Source organism: Dendrobates tinctorius, unplaced genomic scaffold, assembly GCF_039654945.1.
Source record: "Dendrobates tinctorius isolate UK_male_01 unplaced genomic scaffold, ASM3965494v1 ptg000007l, whole genome shotgun sequence".
NCBI classification, from domain to species: domain Eukaryota; kingdom Metazoa; phylum Chordata; class Amphibia; order Anura; family Dendrobatidae; genus Dendrobates; species Dendrobates tinctorius.
Window position 1 is genome coordinate 547,933 of NW_027361675.1, and position 17,456 is coordinate 565,388.

Here is a 17,456-nt window from a genome sequence, read left to right on the forward strand (position 1 = left end):
AGCGCCTCTTAACCAGACAAAATCCTATTGGTCTAAATAATCCCTATTCTATTCTACTGTGTTCCCCCTACACTATCCCTATATATTTACAGCACATGAACATAGGTACATTGCAATACACTATATATATATATATATATATACATTACACGACATATGAAATATACCATGGACGTATGCAAGAGGCATTAAACTGGCCCCCACACCCCTTACACATGAATAGAACTTGTTCGCTCTGTCTGCACCATTGCAGTCTACAGCCCCATCAGCTCATACACCCAAATCCCGTTTTGCAGGGTGGGTTTGAACACAAGCCCCGATGGAGCCACTGAATGGGTGCCTGAATGCAATGTGAAAGCACCCTAAGACAATGGTCATATGAGATAGAATTGATGCAGATTTGCATGAAGGTGTAGATTTTGAGAAAAATGCAATACCTAAACACTGGATACGGTAATGTGACCATCACCAATATACATTTTTTATGTACATATTATAGTTTCATATTTTTTAAATCATATCCATCTTTTTTTTTAAATCAAATGTTTTTTATTGAAATTTTTCAAATTAGAGACATTGCAGCATAAAAAAATACAAACCCCAATCCCTCCCCAACACAATACAAGAAGACATATCAAAATACAAAAAGTGAAGCCACAATTCAGTAAAAAAACAAATACCTCATTTGGTTAATTGTATTCAGTTTGTCAAGGTACACAATGAATTCAGACAAGTGACAGTATACTGAGAAGGAGGCGGACCTAAAATTTGAAACGCTAAGCATTATTGTAATACACAGTTTTTAGAATTTACAAGAGACTGAAATGGTATTTCTGCAATTCCCGTGATGTCAAATCTGATCTATTGGCAAAAAGCTTTTCGAGCTTAGTGATGGTGTTCCTTTTTAAATAAACACCCTTTTCCAAGTTTAATTATCAATTCATTTTGTTTCTGAACTCTGGAATTGTGGGATCTGATCTGTTATCAATTATTGAGCTATTAACTTCCTAGGCATTTACAAATACAAGAAACAGCAGTTTTACCATCTTAATCAATAGTTAAGTCTTCAATGTACCCCAATATACACACCAAAGGTGTAGCATTTATACAATATGTATATACAGTGCGTTGCGAATGTATTCGGCTCCCTGGATCTTTTCAACCTTTTCCCACATATCATCCTACAAACATAAAGATACCAAATGTAAATTTTTGGTGAAGAATCAACAACAAGCGGAACACAATTGTGAAGTTGAACGAAATTTTTTTTTTTTAATTTTTGTGGAAATTCAAAAAATGAAAAGTGAGGCGTGCAATATTATTCGGCCCCTTTACTTTCAGTGCAGCTAACTCACTCCAGAAGTTCATTGTGGATCTCTGAATGATCCAATGTTGTCCTAAGTGACTAATGATGATAAATATAATCCACCTGTGTGTAATCAAGTCTCTGTATAAATGCACCTGCTCTGTGATAGTCTCAGGGTTCAGTTTGAAGCACAGAGAGCATCATGAAGACCAAGGAACACAACAGGCAGGTCCGTGATACTGTTGTGGAGAAGTTTAAAGCCAGATTTGGATACAAAATTATTTCCAAAACTTTAAACATCCCAAGGAGCACTGTGCAAGTGATCATATTGAAATGGAAGGAGTATCATACCACTGCAAATCTACCAAGACCCGGCTGTCCCTCTAAACTTTCATCTCAGACAAGGAGAAGACTGATCAGAGATGCAGCCAAGAGGCCCATGATCACTCTGGATGAACTGCAGAGATCTACAGCTGAGGTGGGGCAGTCTGTCCATAGGACAAAAATCAGTCGTACACTGCACAAATCTGGCCTTTATGGAAGAGTGGCAAGAAGAAAGTCATTTCTCAAAGATATCCATAAAAAGTGTCATTTAAAGTTTGCAACAAGCCACCTGGGAGACACACCAAACATGTGGAAGAAGGTGCTCTGGTGAGATGAATCCAAAATTGAACATTTTGGTAACAATGCCATATTTTCTTCAGCAGGGACAGAGAAGATGGTTATAAATGATGGGAAGATGGATGGAGCCAAACACACGACCATTCTTGAAGAAAACCTGTTGGAGTCTGCAAAAGACCTGAGACTGGGATGAAGATTTGTCTTCCAACAAGACAATGATCCCAAATGTAAAGTAAAATCTGCAATGGTAGTAAAAAAAGCATGCGCCTAAAATACTTCTATGAGAAAATGGGGTAAATGTGTAAACAATGATATAGGAATCCACAGGGATTAATTTTCTGTCCCACACAAATGAGAATAAAAACCGTATAAAAATCTCTTAGATCCTCAGGGCGCTAATAGTAATGTTCCACTCTAATAATCATTCAGCAAATGCTGATTAAGAAGCGCAATGTCAAGAAGCACAGTATAAAATCCAATAGTCATATAACAGGCTTACTGGTAGTACCTGTGGTGGTGTAGCAGTGGAAGTTCTCCTTCTGTGAGCGATATGAAGATAGAAGATAGGCGCTCTAATATACAGCGTATGAGCCACAAAATTAATGTCTTTTGTATAATACAAGGGCTGTCCCGGCCAGTGACAGCCACTTGTTAGTGTACCTCCAGTCTGAACGCAGCGGTGAGGAATTTAGTGTGCTCCCAGCGTCTGCTTGTTGCGCCAGCCGTACAAGGACCTTGGTGATGTCAGTCAGCACGTGATACCGCCGGCTCCGCTGGTTGCGGCAGGGACCAGAATACTTTCCAACGCGTTTCAAATACTAGCTGTCTTCTTCCTCAGGGATAGTCCCCCTCACAATAGGAGGATTATTTGTACAGTCCCGCCGTTTGAGCTAATTAGTAGAAACCAAGCAATTCAATTTCACTGTTTAACCCTTTCGGGATTAAAGTGTCCAAAGCAAACATCCATCGGCTTTCAGCGCGTGACATTAATTTTATGTGATTACCTTTGCGCATCTGTGGCTTTATATGTTCAACCCCAGTAAAAATCATATTGCTTATAGAACCTCCATGACAATCTGCAAAGTGTTTAGATAGGGGGTGACCCAGGAATTTTTTCCTTATATTCCTTATGTGTTCGTTGATCCTAATCTACAATGATCTTTTAGTGCACCCTACATATACCTTGTCACACGGGCATCTAACAGTATGGATGACACTCTCCGTGGTACAGGTAATGTAGTTTGATATTTCAATTTTATTAGTATTTTTTCCCCCCATAGCCCATTGTTGTTTAGGGCTCCTGGTTTGTTGACATGCCCTGCATTTTCTGCAGGGAAAAAAAAATCTTTCAAGGTATTTGCAAAGGAGAGTGTGGATTCCTTTACACAATTTTTTTTGTATAGTGGGTGTAATAATATTTCCTATATTTCAGGCCTTCCTATAAACAAATTTTGGACCCGGTGGAATTAATGAACCTAAAATCTCATCTTCCTTCAGTGTATCCCAATGTCTCTTCACTATTTTAGTCAGAATATGATGGTTAGAATTATATTCTGATTTGATGGGAATATAGTCATTGGAAGGAAGATTTTTCTTATTATCGTCACCCTTCTCAAGGTGGTGATGGGCTTGTTTCTTGCCATCATTCTAGCTTCCTTCAGAAGTGAATTATTGTACCCCTTCTCCAAAAATTGATGGGTGAGCATGGAGGCCTCAGAATCATAATCTTGTATTTTAGAGCAGTTCCTTCGAATTTTTGTTAGCTAAAAACAAATCTAAAGTGTCTTGACCACCAGACCAAATAAAAACAGCATCATCGATAAAACGTTTCCAGAGTACCAGGCCCACGCGTAGCTCGCCAGATGGGTAAATCATGTCCTCCTCCCATCTTCCTACATAGAGATTGGCGTAACTAGGCACGAACCTGGTACCCATCGCGGTCCCCTATTGCTGGGTACAGTAGTCCGCCAAGTATTTAAAATAGTTATGGGTTAAAATCATTTTTGACCCATAACTATTTTAAATACATGGCAGACTACTATACCCAGCAATGGGGGACCGCGATGGGTACCAGGTTCCCGCCTAGCTATGCCAATCTCTATGTAGGAAGATGGGAGGAGGGAGGACATGATTTACCCATCTGGCGAGCTACGCGCGGGCCTGGTACTCTGGAAACATTTTATCAATGATGTTGTTTTTATTTGGTCTGGTGGTCAAGACACTTTAGATTTGTTTTTAGCTGATATAAATAAAAATGAGTATTTTTAAAATTTCACCTCTACCACCTGCAAAAGCAGCATCAATTTTTTAGATCTCAATATCTTTATTGAGGACAATTCTATTCAGACTCGGGTTTTTCATAAACCAACAGACTCAAATAGTTACATTCCAATGGATAGTTGCCATCTGCCAAATTGGCTATTAAATGTACCAAAGAGTCAATATACAAGAATTCGAAGGAACTGCTCCAAAATACAAGATTATGATTCTGAGGCCTCCATGCTCACCCATCAATTTTTGGAGAAGGGGTACAATAATTCACTTCTGAAGGAAGCTAGAACGATGGCAAGAAACAAGCCCATCACCACCTTGAGAAGGGTGACTGATGATAATAAGAAAAATCTTCCTCCCAATGACTATATTCCCATCATAACAGAATATAATTCTAACCATCACATTCTGACTAAAATAGTAACGAGACATTGGGATACACTGAAGGAAGATAAGATTATAGGTTCATTAATTCCACCGGGTCCAAAATTTGTTTATAGGAAGGCCTGAAATATAGGAAATATTATTACACCCACTATACAAAAAAATTGTGTAAAGGAATCCACACTCTCCTTTGCAAATACCTTGAAAGGTTTTTTTCCCTGCAGAATATGCAGGGCATGTCAACAAACCAGGAGCCCTAAACAACAATGGGCTATTGGGGGGAAATAATACTAATAAAATTGAAATATCAAACTACATTACCTGTACCACGGAGAGTGTCATCTATACTATTAGATGCCCGTGTGACAAGGTATATGTAGGGCGCACTAAAAGATCATTGCAGGATTAAGATTAATGAACACATAAGAAATACAAGGTGAAAATTCCTGGGTCACCCCTTATCCAAACACTTTGCAGACTGTCATGGAGGTTCTATAAGCAATATGATTTTTACTGGGGTTGAACATATAAAGCCACAGATGCGCAAAGGTAATCACATAAAATTAATGTCACGCGCTGAAAGCCGATGGATGTTTGGATGCTTGCTTTGGACACTTTAATCCCGAAAGGGTTAAACAGTGAAATTAAATTGTTTGGTTTCTACTAATTAGCTCAAATGGCGGGACTGTACAAATAATCCTCCTACTGTGAGGGGGACCATCCCTGAGGAAGAAGACTGCTAGTCTTTGAAACGCGTTGGAAAGTATTCTGGTCCCTGCCGCAACCAGTAACCAGCAGAGCCGGCGGTATCACGTGCTGACTGACGTCACCAAAGTCTTGGACGGCTGGCGCAACAAGCAGACGCCGGGAGCACGCTAGATTCCCCACCGCTGCGTTCAGACTGGAGGTACACTAACAAGTGGCTGTCACCGGCCGTGACAGCCCTTGTATTATACAAAAGACATTAATTTTGTGGCTCATATGCTGTATATTACAGCGCCTATCTTCTATCTTCATACCGCTTACAGAAGGAGAACTTCCACTGCTACACCACCACAGGTACTACCAGTAAGCCTGTTATATGACTATTGGATTTTATACTGTGCTTCTTGACATTGCGCTTCTTAATCAGCATTTGCTGAATGATTATTAGAAAGGAACATTACTATTAGCACCCTGAGGATCGAAGAGATTTTTATACGGTTTTTATTCTCATTTGTGTCGGACAGAAAATTAGTCCCTGTGGATTCCTATATCATTGTTTCCACATTTACCCCATTTTCTCATAGAAGTATTTTATGTGCATGCTTTTTTTACTACAATTGATTTTACCTTTTGACATTCTGTGACAAGTGTCTAAGTGATTGCTGCTAAAATACTCCTTTGCACATAAGAGCCACTGTAATTCATCTAGTAAAATCTTCAATGGAATGGTTCACAAATAAATGTATCCAGGTGTTAGAATGGCCAAGTCAAAGTCCAGACCTGAATCCAATTGAGAATCTGCGGAAAGAGCTGAAAACTGCTGTTCACAAGAGATCTCCATCAAACCTCACTGAGCGCGAGCTGTTTGCCAAGGAAGAATGGGCAAGAATTTCAGCCTCTCTATGTACAAAACTGATAGAGACATAACCCAAGCGACTTGAAGCTGTAATCGCAGCAAAAGGTGGCGCAACAAAGTATTAAGTTAAAAGGGCCGAATAATATTGCACGCCCCACTTTTCAGTTTTTGAATTTCCACAAAAATTTAAAATAACCAATAAATTTAGTTCAACTTCACAATTGTGTCCCATTTGTTGTTGATTCTTCACCAAAAATTTACATTTGGTATCTTTATGTTTGAAGCATGATATGTGGGAAAAGGTTGGAAAGTTCCAGGGAGCCGAATACTTTTGCAAGGCACTGTATGTATATAAACTGTATTTATAATATCCAGCACACTCCTCCAGATATAAATCCTTAAATGTTTGCCATCTCCTTATAACTATTTGCTATTCAAATATCTGCTTTGTTTCAGGGACCTCCTGGACCACCTGGACCTCCCGGTCCTCCAGGATTACCCGGTCACCAGGTGAGCCGTATTCTTAATTTAGGAAGGGAGGAAAATGAAACTGGGTCTTCATTTAAAGTCTGTGGCTGGAATTTTCATCCATAATAATACTGTTATTAGCCACATTTTTCCAGCCTATATGACATAGATGTTGACCACACAGGGGGCATGAAAAGATATAACGCAGGAGATCTCACCATGATGCATGACTTTGCAAGGTGATAAATCAAGAAAGTAACATTTGTAATACCAAAAACACATTCTTCTACTGAAATTTTACTTAAAATCTTAAAAATAATTTTGGCTTCTGTTAACATTAATATCCCATTGCTCAAAGTTTACATTATGGTGATTTGGTTGGATTAGTACATTTTGATAATCTGAAAGAAGCATTATTTTTTAGTCAAGGAATGAAAGGTATCTGAGAACCCAGCATTCACTATATGTCACTAATAAATTGGATGTTAGGATATGATTATAGAACAGAAAAATTCAGATACTAGCAATTCATTACATAATTATAATGAGTCTTGTTTGCACATCTGAATCAGGGTATGTTCACATGTCCGGTAACAAAAAAGTTGGACAAAAACGTTGTACCTGCTAAACTTTTTTGTCAGCGGATTGCTGTTGGATTACTGGACATGTGAAGGAAGCCTTACACCACTGAATATCAGTGGCTAAGAGGTTGAAGTATATTTCCTACTAAACCCATTTATCAGCTATGGTCAGATAAGCAAATAAATGTATCACTCCTGGAGTCTGACCACTAATCTAGAAAAATAAGGTCCCAAAGTTTTCTGAATTAATTTAAAGGGAACCTGTCACCTCGTTTTGCCGCTATAAGATGCGGCCACCGCCTTTTGGGGCTTATCTGCAGCATTCTATAATACTTTAGATAAGCATTCTATAATGCTGTAGATAAGTCCGACCTGAAAGAGAAGAAAAATAAGTTTTATTATACTCACCCAGGGCCGGTCCGGTCTGATGGGTGTCGCAGATCCGGGTCCGGCGCCTCCCATCTTCATGCGATGTCATCATCCTGCTCCTGCTTGCTTTATGCCACACTCCTTCGCAGGCGTACTGATCTCCCCTGTTGAGGGCAGAGAAAAGTACTAAATTCAATGAAAAGATCCAGCTCACCAGAAACAGCATCCTGACATCAGAGCACGAGACCGCTGTGTCAAAGCACTTGATTTAAAACAATGAAGAAAGGAATGTCCAGCTCCATAATGTAGTGAATACATAAATCCTTTTATTCACTTAGTCACTTCAAAAGTGAGGTTAAAAGGCCAGCATAGAAAAACAAGGCTTGCATTCTCAACGCGTTTCTGGTGACTTAGCATGACTAAGGGTGCGAAGTCACCAGAAACGCGTTGAGAACGCAAGCCTTGTTTTGCTATGCTGGCCTTTTAACCTCACCTTTGAAGTGACTGAGTGAATAAAAGGATTTATGTATTCACTACATCGTGGAGCTGGAAATTCCTTTCATCATTGTTTCAGAGTAAAGTACTGCAGTGTGCAGTCACTGGGCCTCTCTGATCTTTCCCGGCGTCTGCGCACTGCAGTACTTTGCTCTGCCCTCAACAGGGCAGATCAGTATGCCTGCGCAGGAGCACAGCACAAAGCAAGCAGGATGATGACATTGCATGAAAATTGGAGGCGGGACCTGCGACACCCATCGGACCTGACCGCCCCCCCGGGTGAGTATAATAAAATTTGTTATTCTTCTCTTTCAGGTCAGACCGGGGGGGGCTAATCTACAGCATTACAGAATGCTGTAGATAAGCCCCAAAATGCAGTGGTCGTATCTTGACAGGTTCCCTTTAAGTGTTGGAATGCTTTATGGAGCAGTAGTCAAGCACCAACAGCTGATGTTCCCAAAATCCAGACTGCCAGTGATCATACATTTATTACCTATTTTGTTGATAGGGGATAAATATGTTTAGTCGAAAAAACCCTAGCAAATACACTCATATCACACTCAATCAGACTCAAGGAAATACATTCCTCAACACTGAAACTGCCACACCAAGAAGTAATAGACATGGAAATATGGAAACACAGGATCAATATAATGTAAAAATGGAAACATTTTCAAAACATCTTAATTTATTCAGTTTGAGGAATGAGCACCTTGAGTAGAAATACACACTCTTACCCACCTTGGCATGTTATCAATGAGGTTATTAATGGTTGTCTGAGGTATGTTCTGCATGCCGACTACACTTGGCACTCACATCATCAAGAATCAATGCTGCAGCTCTCTTTGCAATTGCTGAAAAATAACATCCCAGATGTACTTGATGGGAGATAAGTCCGGAGACTCTTCAGGCCATGGAATCAAATTTAGACTATGCAGACTGCTCACAACAGTATGAGCTAAATGAGGCCTAGTATTTTCATGTGGATAAGCGGCTCCAGTGACACTTTGAAGACATGGCCACATTACAGGTTCCATGACCAAGCTCTTAGTGTACATGAAATGAAGACAAGAAGAATGCAGCTACCATACATTATGCCACCCTACACCATAATACCAGGAGTAGGACTGGTGTCTTGTACTATCATGAATGCCTCCTCAGTGGGTCGCCCACAAAGTCTCCTGACTAGGGTTGATCGAATAGCTTTGGATAGGTGCTTATCCGAATAGCTATAGCGCTTCCCAAATAGCTTCCTCGGGAACCCGGATACCTGGTTCGCTACCGATAATCTGCTGTTTGGTGCCGCAGCTGCATGTGTCATGGCTGTGTGACAGTCACAACACATGTATGGATATCCTCTTTGTTGAGACTGTCACATAGCCGTGACTAGCGCTGACATCACTGAGGCTGCCCAGAGGCCCTGCCTGACCTGAGGTGAACTCGGCAGCAGGGAAAATGTTAAGAAACTTTCCTAAGCTACAGAGTTCATCTCCGGTCATGCGGGGAGGCTGCGCAGGCAGCTTTTCATTCATTACACAGTGGTTTACAGCTGTGTGCACTAGCACTGCTCCCGGTTGTAAACTATTTAACCCCTTGAGATGGATTGTGCCATGGGACATGACTATATGGCGGACAGGTATGGGATATTGTTTGTTTTTTATTTTTTACAGGAGAACGATGGCTTTGCTTGGATTGGGAGTTTAATAAAGATGGGAAACCTGTGTGTTTAACTATTTCATTAAAATACTTTATTCTTAATGTGTTTGTTTTTTTTTAACCCTTTCATAATATTGGATTAATAATGGATAGATGTCTTATTGACACCTCTCCATTATTAACCAGGCTTAATGTCACCTTACAATAGCAATGTGACATTAACCCCTTATTACCCCATATGCCACCACTACAGGGCAATGTGAAGAGAGAGGTTAAGTGCCAGAATTGGCGCATCTTACATATGCACCTTTTCTGGGGTGTCTGGGGGCAGATGTTTTTAGCCTGGGCGGCGAAAAACAATGTTCCATTTCTAGGCTATTAATATCTGCCCTCAGTCACTGGCTTTCCCTCTCTGGCAGAGAAAATTGCGCGGGAGCCCACGCATTTTTTTCCGTGATTATATTCTTTCATTTAACACCTACAGGTCCAAAATTTTACACACATACACTAATAACATTAGTAGTCAGGGACATATATAAATTTAAATGATATGCAATGGTTTACTGTATGTAAACCATGTGTCATATCCTGTCGGTTTCTGCAATTATTCTAATAATAATACATTTTATTTCTATAGCGCCGGCATATTCCGCAGCACTTTACATATCAGAAGGGACTTGTGCAGACAATAAACATTACAGCATAAAAATAATCACATAGATCATAACAGATACCAAGAGGAATGAGGGCCCTGCTCGCAAACTTACAATCTAGGAGGAAAAAAGGTAGACACGAAAGGTGGGTGGTAACAATTGCCCTGATTGTATGGACCAGCCATAATGTTAAGTGTGTAACAGTACAGACACAGAGGGCTAATGGATGCATAAAGCATGTGGGAACATGATGCGGGGAACCTGGTTGTGGCAAAAACTTTTGGCTGTGCCACACAGGGATAGATTAGGTTAATGCGCTGAGGTGGTAGGCGAGTCTGAATAAATGCGTTTTCAGGGCACACCTAAAATTGTGGGGATTGGGGACTAATCATATTGACCTGGGAAGTGCATTCCAAAAAATTGGCGCAGCACGTGTATAGTCTTGGAGACGGGAGTGGGAGGTTCTCATTATTGAGGATGCTAACCTCAGGTCATCAGCAGAATGGAGGGCGCGGGTAGGGTGGTATACTGAAACAAGGGAGGAGATGTAGGATGGTGCTGAGCCATGGAGAGCTTTGTGGGTGAGGGTAATAAGTTTGAACTGGATTCTGGAGTGGATGGGTAGCCAGTGTAATGGTTATAGAAAAAACTGACGGCACATCTAGAACTAGTCTGAATAGGTGCATACCAAAAGGCAACTTACATATTAAATTAGAAAATGGTAGCACACCAAATATGAAATAGGAATAGCAAAATGGCTTTAGTAATACACTTCACAATGGCCTTCATAAGGCATATCAAATATGAAATAAGTGAAATATGAATAGCATAATGGCTTTTGTAATCTAGAAAAACATATGAGATACTTAGCACAAAATTTGGCCAAAAGATGTGAGCCCATTCACCAGCGACAAGGTGATCTCAGATTGAATGGGTCCCTATACTGACTGCCTGTGTGAACTGACCTCTGGCTAGTAACATGATAAAGCCTGTATATATAGGACGATAGGAACCAAACATGTGATTGAATGCGATTAAAATCACCACTTGATGAAGGGTGGAGTGCTCAGTCAGAAAAATAGTATACAAGTTATAGAAAAAACTGACGGCACATCTAGAACTAGTCTGACTGAGCACTCCGTCCTTCATCAAGTGGTGATTTTAATCGCATTCAATCACATGTTTGGTTCCTATTATAGCCGTAGATTGGTCAGGAGTAGAGATGAGCGAATAGATTCGGATAGGTGCTTATCCGAATAGCTGCCTCGGTCTGTTCTTTCGGTCCGGAAATCGGACCATTATTTTTCTCGCAAATGGGTATGAGCCCTTAGTCTTGATATGAGACATGCAATTTCACTTGAAGTAGAGATTGTATCAATCATACAGCCAGTAATGCGTTAATTTTTGTCCCATGAGTCGTTTTTCAACTGGAAAATACCCAGCTGCATGTTACTTCTGCAAGCAGCCTGTGCATCTTAACCATGCTACCATGACCTCTCCTGACTTGACTCCCATTGAACACATCTGGGGCATAATTGGCCATGAATTGTAAAGGGAGCTGCCAAGTTTTTGGGTGCTTGCCCAAGTGCATTCAGCATGGCAGTACCTTCCTCAGACAACTATTAATAACATCACTGATATTGAATTAACTAAGATATTTTGAAAATGTTGTTTCCATTTTTTCATCATTTGATAAAAACATCACTCAGTTCTGCAATTTCCATAACTCAGTGAGATTTCCTTCTTGGTGTTCAATTTCAATCTTGAAGAGTGTAGAATATCCATAGAAATGTAACTTACATGGCTACAATGACAGCCCTCGCCTAACATGGTTGTGGTTTCCATGAGTACAATTCAAACACATTATTACGCAATAGAAAAATTGTGAATAGACATTTTTCTTATTCCAGATTTATTTCAGTTTGGTCAGCCAACACAAAAAGCACAGTAATGAGGCAGATGCACTGTATGAAGAAATATGTTAAAACACAACAAACAGCAGGAGCAGTGCCCATTGGCATTTATCGGAGCTGACAAGTACCCTTTCATTACTGCTTTGTGTGTCCCAATAACACTGTTTTTGCAATCGATAGTACTTGATATGGATGTATGGGAAGCACACATTGCAGATAATGGAAACATATGGCACAAGCTTTAGCCCCAGATTTCTTCCTTGACTATAGGGTTTGCCCGGACACAATGGTATGCCAGGACCACCTGGATTTCCAGGAGAACTGGTAGGTATTGAGCGCTGGTGTGCTTCTGCTGTGTGTCAGTGCCACGTTCTCTAAATGTATCCCCAACCCCTGTCACACAGAAGAAGCAGGGAAGCTGTGACACGTGCACATCTACCCTCCCCTTTTCTGGTGTTTCCATTGTGCCATTTTGCTTTGCAGGGTCACTGTGCAGTTCTGTGTGTCTCATATGTCTTAGATCTTCTATACAGTTACCTAACAAACCATTTTTTTCACAGGAAGCCCTGGCTGCAGAAAGAACCATTGATATCCTGAAGGTGAGGATGTCATAGGGAAAGACAAAAAGGAATGTGGGACTACAACCCAGGTTTAACATATTTTAGTAGCCTGTTTTTGAAGTTTGTGTGTCTAGTGGGAAAGCCTTGGAACAAAGAACCAGCCACTTTATGGGGGTGATCTAGCTTATCTGATATCCCCCTACTTCATACAGAGTATTTGTGGGGACTGTGCCAATGGGCAGAAAACTCCATCCGCCGTGAAAGGAGAAAAAGGAGAACAAGGCCAACCTGGGACTCCTGGAGCAGAGGACTGTGAGAGGGTATGCAGAAGTTGTACATCGGTCCACTACATTGTCATGTGAATGAGAGTTTGTGTGATTTTATTGTTGCCATTATTGCTTTACCGTGTGAATTATTTTACAAGGTGGGATCAGACTGTTATTTAATTTTAATTACTGGAAAGACACGATAAATAGACTTATTTGTTCAAATCCCTTAAGGGCTCTTTACACCATAATGCAAAACAAAATATGAAGTAATGTTTCAAATATATATCTGTGTGATCCTGGTTGATGTAGCTACAATTCCATGATTAGATACTATATTCAAGCCCCATGTATTGCAGTTTGTATGTTTTCACACATCATTTTAGATATCCCAAAAGAGATTTCTAAGCTTCATTTTCTCATATAAAAATTAAGAGTATTGAAACTCTAAGTAGGGGAAAGAGAGAATTTGCCTAATAGGAGCACCCACTGAGTTCAGAACTTACAGCACCAAAAACATGTACATATGTCAGAAAACGCAAATAGCATGGTGTTCATACCTCTCAAAAATGTTGGGTATTTACATATAATGTGTATTTAAAAGGCTGTAATGTATATTAGTCCAACATTCCAGTTTCTACAACCACAATAAATTATCCAGTAAATTATCCAGATGTGACACCAAGCTAGAATGTTGCAGTTGCATTTCCTTTAACTTTAATTGCTTTGTTTTTGTTCTTACAAAAGGGAATGACATCTTTATGTTTACAGTCACTTTAAGGCCAGATGCACACAGTTAGTAATTGGTAGTGCTTTGGACGGAGCACATGTCCGCTGCGTCCAAAACGCTGCCGGCTATTGAACGCAGGTGATTCCGCATGTGTTCATTGAACCGTGTGGAATCCCCGCATTCTATACATTGTATTGTTGGGATTTAGCTTGCAGAGACTTGCGTCTCTGCAAAATAAATTGACATGCTGCAGTCTGGAAAGACGCACAGCATGTCTGTCTCTGCTGGTGATCCGCGGGCGTCTGTTCATGCATAGTGGGCATGGGTTTTCTTGAAATCCCATCCACTATGCTGTAACATCAGGATGCTGCGGGTTGGATGTATCAGCTGCGGTATTTCAGAGAAAAAACATACTTTTAATCACTGCAGGAGATCGAGCTGCGCTATTGACTAGTTGCATAGTCGGGCCCCCGGAGGCTTTGCCCTGTCCAATGAAAGAGGCTTGCAAGCCTCTGCCTATGTGCGTGTATAAGCATAGGCTTGTCAGTCACCGGCAGTGGGAGAGAGAAGTTTCCGGTCACCCACATGCACGACTAGTTAATAAGCGCATTGCCAGCATTGATTAAAAGTATTGTGTGTCTACCAGCTTTACACATGATTAAAAGTATGTTTTTCTCTGAAACGCTGCAGTGTTTTAGAGTAAAGTATACATGGCTGTGATAGCACAGCCAGGGGCTGTAACATGCTTCCCATAATTTGGGCAGCATGTGTCATCTGACAGCTGGCTTAACTTTACTGCAGCTATTTTAATAATAATAATAATAATAATAATAATCTTTATTTATATAGTGCCAACATATTCTGCAGCGCTTTAGAGTTTAGCAGTTTCAAACACAACAGTCATAAGTAACAACATTAACAATAATATAATGATTAAAGCAAAATAAAACAACCCTGCTCGTGAGAGCTTACAATCTACAATGAGACGGGGGAGATACAAAGTACAGGAGTGTATTTACAGTGATGGACCAGCCATCTTGAGAGGGTGGGGGATAGATAGAGATAGTGAATTGACTACACACGCATACTTTCACATAAAATGACTTTGATTAGGGAACGTGATAGGCTGCTCTGAACAATTGTGTTTTAAGGGAGCGCCTAATACTGTGCAAGTTGTGGATGGTCCTAATTTATTGAGGTAGAGCATTCCAGAGGATTGGTGCAACACGGGAGAAGTCTTGGAGACGGGAGTGGGAGGTACGGACTAGTGCAGAGATTTGGTCTCTTATCAGTGCCTGAAGTTCTTAAGAACCACCACTTTTCCCCAAAAGGGTCATGTTGCACTTATGAAGGCTTAAAACTCTCGCACAAACCTTTTGTACCACTGTGGATTTCTCAGGGGCTACCTCCTTTCTCAGCCTAACCAACTACAGCTTTGCATGCAAGACTGTACCAACCAATTGTGTATAATAGCCATCACTTTTGCCACCTTTCATAAAATTACGTCCAGACAGAACTTGACTACATATGTATATACTTGGTTACTGTTGAAAACTTGGAGTTACCATTCTACAGTCCTTGACCACCATGTGGACCAAAAAGCTCAAATCCATCTACATGAATTCCTAAAATGGCATTAGAACTTCTTTCAACTTTAACTAGACTTAAAAAATTGCATTTTTCTCTTCAAAAATTCTAAAATGCTGTCTTAGTATGAGATGTACTTACAGAATGAGGGATCACTGGCAAATAGTAGATTGATTGAATAGCAGAATCATTCCTGGTCTTCTCTAATACTGACCCAAACACGCAGTTTTGATATAGGCTCCATAGATCGTTAATACACATTTCTATTGACTATGAAAAGGTTTGCCCAAGCTTCGGACAAAAGTCTGTAGTCTCTCTGAAAGTCTTTATTCACTCACTCATTGCACAGACTGTCATGATTCCTTGATATTGTGATTTGCATACTTGCTGTCACATGCCAACTAGACTTGTCAAACTTCCCTCAATTCACTCATTTTGAAAGAAGCCAAACACGTCTAGTCGGCACATGACTGTAAGTATCCAATTCGCAATACTAGGGAATTGTGATAACTTGTGCACTGCATGTAGTCATGATTCAGCAGTCTGACTTCTCCCAGTGAGGCCTTGCTGAGCACTCATACTGTATTCCTAAATTCACTAGTGTACTAGCATCCTGCTTACAGCTTCTCACAGGCTCTCCATCACTCACAGACATCTATAACCCCATCACTTTGCTGGGATTAAGCCTTCCTTATGCTCTCTCTCGCTGTAACCTGTCACATGTTGCATGGAGGTGCCCTCCAGACCATTATAAATGCCAGGCACATAGAATTTGTGGGGTACATATTCACAATACAGCATACAATAGTAGTAAAAGAATGGAAATACTATGTAAGAAAAGGGGCAAATGTGGGTTATCATTGGTTCAACATCCCTAGATGTGTAATACATGATACAGCAAATCAATAGCTTTCACTTAGATTATATGATAAATAGTAAGGTGATATTGATGTATGATCAGGTTATGTGTCTGTACAAAAAGAGCTATATGTGTATAATGTTTTGTACCTTTTGTATGTATGTTATATATGTCATTATTGTTTGTAGTGGCATTTATTATTGTTTTAACAATACTGTATTGTCCAAGCATCCTAACATTGAATAACTGAATAATAATAATACTGTGTATTCTCTTCAGTGCCTTTCTTTGTTCTGTTTACTATGACGTTCATTTGTGGTATTACCTGTTTTAATGTACTTTCAGTAATGCAAATTTTGAAGACAATCTTAGTGTACAGACTGTCTATCTAACCAAGTGTTTGGTCACAGACGATCATGTTTAAAGACAATGCTAATTATTACAAGTGTATGTGTTACAAGTGTCAGTTCTAAACTAATTCAATTAACCCTATAATATATGGTTCTTTTCTCTTAAATTTTCTTTCTAATAATATTTTTTTCACATTTTAGTGTCTTTCGGAGAAGACTGATGAAGTGGTGAGCATTTTATCAAGCAGTAATTATTTCTAGTCAGCTACATAAGCTGCACATTGTACTATTTGGATCAAAGACTGTACAAAAATCTCAAAATTGCCCCCAATTTTAGGGAGATGAACCTGATTCTGGATGTCCAGGCCACCCAGGTATCCCAGGATTACCTGGTCTAAAGGGTGAAGAGGTAAGGACTCTACTTTGCTGTACATGACCATACTTATAAGGTCTCCTTGATCTAATTCCTTGATTTGTCTCTACCAGGGATCTCCAGGTGCAAGAGGATTTCCTGGCCCTCCAGGACCACCAGTAAGTAATCTGATTTTACCAAAATATCATTCAAAATGTAAAAAAAAAAATCTATTCGTGTTACAGTGTTATTATGTTGTCCCTGAGAGATATGATCTTTTTATCAACAGTTCTCAATGTATGCTCAATGAATAAGTGATCGTTTTTTACAACTTATTCAGCAAAAGATCATAGTATATAAGTAACCAATATACAGTATGTTTGTTAACTCATGTTTCCTTGAAAGCATCTTCTTTTTTACCTTGTAGAAGATCAGAACAGAGCATGATCCATACATTAGGAGTATGCTCTACCC

General features: G+C 39.9%; 1 protein-coding gene across 1 annotated transcript in view; it reads left to right on the forward strand.

The window, feature by feature from the left end:
- COL16A1 (collagen type XVI alpha 1 chain) overlaps positions 1-17,456 on the forward strand; it is a 375,234-nt gene that overhangs the window by 328,243 nt on the left and 29,535 nt on the right. Inside the window, exons 42-48 of the mRNA XM_073571772.1 lie at positions 6,600-6,653; positions 12,549-12,602; positions 12,839-12,877; positions 13,051-13,158; positions 16,832-16,858; positions 16,968-17,039; positions 17,117-17,161. Coding sequence (XP_073427873.1) covers positions 6,600-6,653; positions 12,549-12,602; positions 12,839-12,877; positions 13,051-13,158; positions 16,832-16,858; positions 16,968-17,039; positions 17,117-17,161 — 399 coding nt within the window. The remainder of the gene's footprint in view (positions 1-6,599; positions 6,654-12,548; positions 12,603-12,838; positions 12,878-13,050; positions 13,159-16,831; positions 16,859-16,967; positions 17,040-17,116; positions 17,162-17,456) is intronic.